The 7,500-nt window shown below is 48.3% G+C and overlaps 2 protein-coding genes across 2 annotated transcripts in view; both read left to right on the plus strand.

Annotated features, from left to right (window-relative positions):
- LOC308363118 (uncharacterized protein) overlaps positions 1–6,936 on the plus strand; it is a gene marked incomplete at both ends in the record, with an annotated part of 13,070 nt that extends 6,134 nt beyond the window's left edge. Inside the window, one exon of the mRNA XM_080835896.1 lies at positions 6,665–6,936. Within this exon, the coding sequence (XP_080692022.1) occupies positions 6,665–6,936 (272 nt within the window). The remainder of the gene's footprint in view (positions 1–6,664) is intronic.
- The window catches only part of LOC308361590 (arf-GAP with GTPase, ANK repeat and PH domain-containing protein 1), a 117,875-nt gene that overhangs the window by 35,712 nt on the left and 74,663 nt on the right, over positions 1–7,500 (plus strand). The window lies entirely within an intron of this gene.

The following is a 7,500-nucleotide window of genomic DNA, read 5'->3' on the forward strand; positions in this document are numbered from 1 at the left end:
TGGTGTGTATGGTGTGTGTATGAGTGGAGATAGTCTTGGTGTGTATGGTGTGTGTATGAGTGGAGATAGTCTTGGTGTGTATGGTGTGTGTATGAGTGGAGATAGTCTTGGTGTGTGTATGAGTGGAGATAGTCTTGGTGTGTATGGTGTGTGTATGAGTGGAGATAATAGTCTTGGTGTGTATGGTGTGTGTATGAGTGGAGATAGTCTTGGTGTGTATGGTGTGTGTATGAGTGGAGATAGTCTGCTGTCTTTATTTCCCCCCTCCTAAGTCCTCCTTTTATTTCGTGATCAAATTTGCCTCTCTGGAATCTGGAACATCTTTGTGCTGTTTTTAGACTTGCTTTCTTTTTCTGTCAGTCATCTTCCCTCCCTCCCTCCCTCCCTCCTTCCTTCCTTCCCTCTATCCTTCCTTCTGCTGTGTCGGGGTCAGTTGTGTCTGGTGCTGCTGTGTTGGGTGGCATTAATAGGCCAGATGTCCTCGGCTGTGTTTTCCACCGCTGGCTTCTTTGGCTGACATTGCGTCGTTGGCTCTGATGACTTTTCGGCACCGCCGAGAAACACTCATGGCCACAACCTGTTATGGCAGCACGCGGACAACAATAAACCTTGCAGCAGAAGACACACACACACACACACACACACACACACACACACACACACACACACAGACACACAAACAGGGCTCTAATACTCCTGCTCAGTGCCAGCAGCACGGGTAGAACCACTAGTGAACGCTGAGGCAAACACACCCAAATCCTCAGAAAAGTTCACCGAAAACATCCTCCATGTTAATCCATAGCCCGTGGAGAAGGTTGTGTTTTCTCATGGTTTTGACAGACCTAGCTGGTGTCTGTGTGTGTTTGATGGCTATGTTAGCCTGCAGGCTAGAACCTGCTGTGTTGTAGCCGTAGGCACCAGCTGGATCAGTGGCTCATGACCATAACAATGACTCACTTCTCTAGGGAATATAACGGCACACACAGGCACACACACACACAGGCACACACACACACAGGCACACACACACAGGCACACACACACAGGCACACACACACACAGGCACACACACACACAGGCACCCATAAGGTTAAATGGATGCTCGGCCTGAATCGTTACTGTTCCTCTGTCTCCCTTGTCTTTCGTTTAGTGTCATGGCACACCTAGGCCTTGCGTTTGGGAGTACGGAATAAGTCGCCCCTTATTTCACACATGCAGGATCATTCTGCCCTTCCTGACGGGTGAGAGGGCTAATCCCTGCCATGACACGGACTTCTGTCTCAAGCACTGTGCTCTTGCCATGGAGGGATCGGATGAGAAGGGCTCCTTGTCCGGTGATCATGTCTATCTAGTGCAGATTGCAGTGTGGGACACAGGTCCTCTTGCCAACTGTGTGTGTGTGTGTGTGTGTGTGTGTGTGTGTGTGTGTCCTTACGCTCTGCTGATTAAAATGTTGGTATTAAGGTCAGTGTGTTTGTGTGAGTGTGTGTATGTGTGTTACAGTAGATTACGACTAGGCATGCTTGGGGAGAGCCAGATGCTAAGCAGTGTGTATGCTACATATTGAGTGTGTGTGTTTGTTTGTCTATGTGTGTGTGTGAGGATGCGTGTGCCTACTGGGTCAGTGTGTGTGTGTGTGTGTGTTTGTGTGCATGCATGTGCCTACTGGGTCATGCATGCTTGTCAGTTCAGGGATTAGGTTCAAAACAAAATAGTTTCCGAACGCATGTATGCATGAGTGTGTGTGTGTGTGTGTGTGTGTGTGTGTGTGTGTGTGTGTGTGTGTGTGGTGGAAGGGCACACTCCAGCTTCCTCAAACCCGACTTGCATAACGCCTCCCGGTTGAATCTACCACACAGACATGCAAACACACTCTGCAAACACAATTAACCTCGTCCTCTGGAGGCCATAGGAGGATGGCTTGTTTGCGTAGGTTAGTTGTTCTGCTGGGATCCTTCTCCTTAGGGATCAGGGATCATTTCAACTCAACAAGTCAAGCCAACGCTTCACTTCGACTCCAACATTTCAAAACTGATTCTTGATCAGGTCCTTTTGCTCATCTGAACTGAGTCAACAATGGAACCGCTATCAAACTGTCAATCTAAACTAGGCCGCCCCTTCATTTTAAAACTCGATTTAGGCTCCTAACTCTAGTGAACAATGTAATGTTTAAATCACTTTTCAGTATAACATTCCTGCAGTTCTGTCAAGCCCAAAAGGATTTCATTTCTGCATACCATGGTAAGAGTAAAACCACCATTTCAAATGGGCCAGAACTGAAAAGCCATTGCGTAAAGCCTTTTGGACCTGAACAGTCCTATTTTATTCAGCGTTTTGACTGGGTAAAGACATATAAAGTTTATTAACATACAAAAATAGATCTTTTTTTTCTAGGAACTCTTGTTTAGCCGCACACTTTGCCACGGAGTTTCCCAACTGGAAACTAAAGGACTGGATTTCTGTCTTGTATCATTGCTCGTTTAGTGAAACATTTGTCTAGTGTAACCCTGCCGTGCCCTGCCATGACCTGGATAAGTTGGCGTGAATGACCCGGGAGTGTATTTCAGTTTAGTGCGCTGGCTTCAGTTCTTCAGTGGAAGACAAGGGAGTTGGAGGCTGTGTGTGTGTGTGTGTGTGTGTGTGTGTGTGTGTGTGTGTGTGTGTGTGTGTGTGTGTGTGTGTGTGTGGCTTCAGTTCATCAGTGGAAGACAAGGGAGTTGGAGGCTATGTGTGTGTGTGTGTGTGTGTGTGTGTGTGTGTGTGTGTGTGTGTGTGTGTGTGTGTGTGTGTGTGTGGCTTCAGTTCATCAGTGGCAGGGGAGTTGGAGGCAGTCTGCTCTGCTCTTGGAGATCTCTGTGTCTGCTTTTCACCAACCTTCCCTTTCTCTTCTGGAGTATTCTCTGTTGCAAATGTGTGCTGCACATGTGTGGCTGTGAGGGCTGTGTGTGTGTGTGTGTGTGTGTGTGTGTGTGTGTGTGTGCACACACATCCTCCAGTCGTTAGCGTTTCCGTTTGTTCCTTGAGGTAGTGTAGGTTGAAGTGAAGCTCCAGCGCACGCACACACACACAATGCTATGTCATTAGCTCCACTTACTGGCTCAGGACTCTCCTAGATTGAACTTCCCACACACACACACACACACACACTGCAGTCCCCTCCTTCAGGAGAAACGGCCGTGTGAACTTCAGGCGAACGCAGCCTTTGGATACTGGATCAGCTTTACAGAGCCTTAAAATAACTAAGGTTCCAGTGAGTGAGTGACTTAGGCCTACATGTGGAGCTTACAGTCCCCTGTGTTCTACTTTCACTCCCCCCACTCACATCTACAGTCTCAGTTTACTGTTAAAGACAAGGCCTCAATTAGTTGTCTTGTGTGTTGCTTCTCAGAGGTCATGACCCCCTCATTCTCTGAAATGAAGTCTCCACTGTCCTGTGCCTTGGCTTGAGGTTGTGTTTGAGGGGTCATGAACTCTGAAAAGCAACACATAAGACTACTAATTGAAGTCTCCACTGTCCTGTCCCTTGGCTTGAGGTGGTGTTTGTCACCCTCCAGTGAGGCTGCTGGGGCTGGGGTGGGGGGGATAATGGCTACCTTTAGCAGAGCCGTGTTGTCTGGAGAGGAGGCTGTAGTCTGTCGTCTGTCCGTCCAAGCTTCTTTGCATAACCAGTTCGGGCCGCTTCAGGGATTACAGGAGGGGGGGATTCTTCACGCTGCGTTCTATTTACCTCAGAAGTCGGAGCTGGCACGATGTCACACACCCAAGTTGACTACATTTAAGTGCAAGTCAGAAAACCAAACCATTGTTGATGGGTTGTTTTGCAATACCAGTTGGTGACTCATTACGTGGTATTTTTTGCGCGTACAAACAGCGTAGCAACAATGTCCACCACAGATAAAGGTTGGACAGTTCTGTGTGTACAACTGATTTAATGACACAAATGAGTGCCAGCAGACTGTGTAACTACAGCTTTCATTTCTGTTGATGCATGGAGCAACCATCTTTCTGAACTTGGAAATTCCGACTTGCCAGTTGAAATGGAACGCACCCTCAGACTCTGCGATTTGAATAACTGTTAGCGCGTTAGCTTCCAGTGCTTCCCCTGCTTTTCCTCACTGGCAGGGTGTTCAGGCAGTTTAACCAACACATGACATGATAGATAGATAGATAGATGGATGCTTTATTGATCCCGAGGGAAATTAAGGTCATCCAGAAGCTTACATGAATGAATCACAATAAATACAAAAATCACAATAAATACAAAAACAAAAAACAATACACATAGGGAGAACATGTACACATGGGGGTGGGGTGTTTACATATAACATATACATATAACATTGTGCTTTACTTGTGACAGAGCTGCAAGTAGTGTAAAGTAGTGCAAAAGTGTTCATGTGCATGTGTGGATAGTGCAAAGAGTCCTGTGCGTGTGTGTGTGTGTGGTGATAGTGTAAAGTGATATAAATACTTAAATAAAGGAAAGGTAGTCCAAGGGGCTAGTGTAGCCAGTAAAAAAGTAGAAAAATGTAGAAAAGGATGGAAAAAGATGGGCAGTAGACATGAGTGCATCTGAACCTCAGTGTGACCGTGGGGATCTGGAGAGATGTGTGTCTGAGACGGGAGCAGATATGAGAACAGACATGTATCAAAGTGATGTTCTTCACACACACCAACCAAATGAATAGAATCCATAACGCCAAATCTAACCGTAACCTACTTTAATCAGCAAAGAACTTGAGAAGTTTAATGGGACACAGTAAGTGACTCTTCTATATTTGCAGGTTTCCCTGTGTTTAATGTTCTGCCTTCCTTGTCATGAATGGTGTTGGAGCTTTGATTAATGTTTTAATCCACAAGTTAGTGGTGCATCTCCAAGAGTGTTGCCATGTGTCTGATTGCTTGTGTTTCCCTTCCATCCGTATCCACCCACCATGTTCTCTTTTTATCTCTCTTCAGGGCTGGAGAGAGGAAAATAGGGTGACAGAATTGTGACTTCTGTATCTTTGGGACTGTGTGTGTGCGTGGGTGTGTGCGTGTGTGTGTGTGCGTGTGTGTGTGTGCGTGTGTGTGTGTGCGCGTGTGTGTGTGTGTGTGCGCGTGTGTGTGTGGGTGGATGTGTGTGTGTGTGTGTGGATGTGTGGTTAATGTAAGGGAAGGGGAAGCAGTGCCGGGCATGCCAGAAGTGATTTGCTTCAGACTGCTGTTTGGAGAATAGATAGTGGCCAGAGAAGGGGAAACATTTCCATTTCCACACAGCTGCTGTGCACAGTTTCAGCTGGGTGTAGCAGCAGTGCTGACCAGCACGGTTTCAGCCGGCTACCCACACACACACACACACTTGTGCACTGAGCAGTCATTTGATACCGCACGCACTATCTGATGCAGGCCAGTTTCTGCGATGCCACCGTTGTGTTTTTTTTTAATGAGCGGAAAGAGATGCGTGATTCTCTAGTGCCAGAGAATGACACTAGCCCCGTGACCGAGCTCAGAGAGGCGGACAGAGCTGTTTATATTTAGAAGCTGTCTGTGATTGACAGGTGCGGCTAGAACAAAGATGGAGGACAGAGGCAGCCAGGCCAGGGTGAAGTCGCTGCTTCTGATCTCCTGGCATGTTCGTCTCTGAATGGCATTAGTCCACACAGTGTGTGTGGGTTAGACGTCTTATTAGTATGGCCTCGTGTGTGTGTGTGTGTGTGTGGATATATGTATGTGTGTGTGTGTGTGTGTGTGTGTGTGGGTCAGATGTCTTATTAGTATGGCCTCCTGTGTGTGTGTGTGTGTGTGTGGATATATGTGTGTGTGTGTGTGTGTGTGTGTGGATATATGTATGTGTGTGTGTCTGTCTGTGTGTGTGTGTGTGTGTGTGTGGGGGTCAGACGTCTTATTAGTATGGCCTCGTGTGTGTGTGTGTGTGTGTGTGTGTGTGTGTGTGTGTGTGTGTGTGTGTGTGTGTGTGTGTGTGTGGGTCAGATGTCTTATTAGTATGGCCTCGTGTGTGTGTGTGTGTGTGTCAGACGTCTCATTAGTATGGCCTCCTGTCATCTGTGAAGTGTGCATTGAGCTGTGTCTCTGACCGGGGTGGCTTCACTCCACTCTTAAACTCACTTGATGGGCAGATCTGAAGATTAATGGGGCACGGAATGAATGGCAGATCTTCTAGCGAAAAACGTGAACATCTTTGTGTGTGTGTGTGTGTGCACTCCGACTTGGCTGTTTTGGTAAAAGGAGCAGTTAGAGTGAAGAGCACTGAGTGTGTTATTCCCTACACGATACACACACAACCTCCAAGAAACAGCTGTGTGCTCCGTGGGGACAGATCTATCAGAGTTGAGTCTTGCTCAGTCTGACTCTAGTTGACAGGAGTGTATGGCAGAAGTGTGTGAGAGTTACATGAGCTTTGGTTACTGTCTGCTTATTCTTCACTGTGTGTGTGTCTGTGTGTGTGTGTGTGTGTGTGTGTGTGTGTGTGGGAGATCCTGCTGTTGGTGCCTAGAGGTTCAGGCAGCTGCTGTGACATCACAGGAGCTAGCTGGGGTTTGTCTCTCTCTCTCTCACTCACACACACACACACACACACACACACACACAAATACCGTGCATGATCAGTGTAAATCCCTACACAGCACACTGTAACAAAGGCCTCTTACACAGCCGATCCTAGACGTCTCTCTGCTTCCTGACGTGGAGCCGACCGCTGCTGCGCTCAGTAAACCTGCAGGGCCCGCGGCCAGCGTCCAGCGGCCGGTCAGGACTGCCTGTCCTCCCACGCTGCCTCAGAGGCTCCACACAGCACAGCTGGCTGAAGGTGCCTGGAGAGCAGCAACCTTTCAGCTGTTGAATGTGGCTGCAGACAGCCCACCCCACTCCAGCCCACCCCACTCCAGCCCACCCCATCTTCACCCCGACTCACCCCTCTCAGGAGCTCTACAGTGAGTCCATGACTGGTAGATTGCAGTGCCACTGGTAACTGGTCCATGGCTGGTAGATTGCAGTGCCACTGGTAACTGGTCCATGACTGGTAGATTGCAGTGCCACTGGTAACTGGGCCATCACTGGTAGATTGCAGTGCCACTGGTAACTGTTCCATCACTGGTAGATTGCAGTGCCACTGGTAACTGGTCCATGACTGGTAGAGTGCAGTGCCACTGGTAACTGGTCCATGACTGGTAGATTGCAGTGCCACTGGTAACTGGGCCATGACTGGTAGAGTCCAGTGCCACTGGTAACTGGTCCACGACTGGGAGATTGCAGTGCCACTGGTAACTGGTCCACGACTGGTAGATTGCAGTGCCACTGGTAACTGGTCCATGACTGGTAGATTGCAGTGCCACTGGTAACTGGTCCATGACTGACTGGTAGATTTCAGTGCCACTGGTAACTGGTCCATGACTGGTAGATTGCAGTGCCACTGGTAACTGGTCCATCACTGGTAGAGTGCAGTGCCACTGGTAACTGGTCCATGACTGGTAGAGTGCAGTGCCACTGGTAACTGGTCCA

Source organism: Sprattus sprattus, assembly GCF_963457725.1.
Source record: "Sprattus sprattus genome assembly, chromosome: 3".
NCBI classification, from domain to species: Eukaryota; Metazoa; Chordata; class Actinopteri; order Clupeiformes; family Clupeidae; genus Sprattus; species Sprattus sprattus.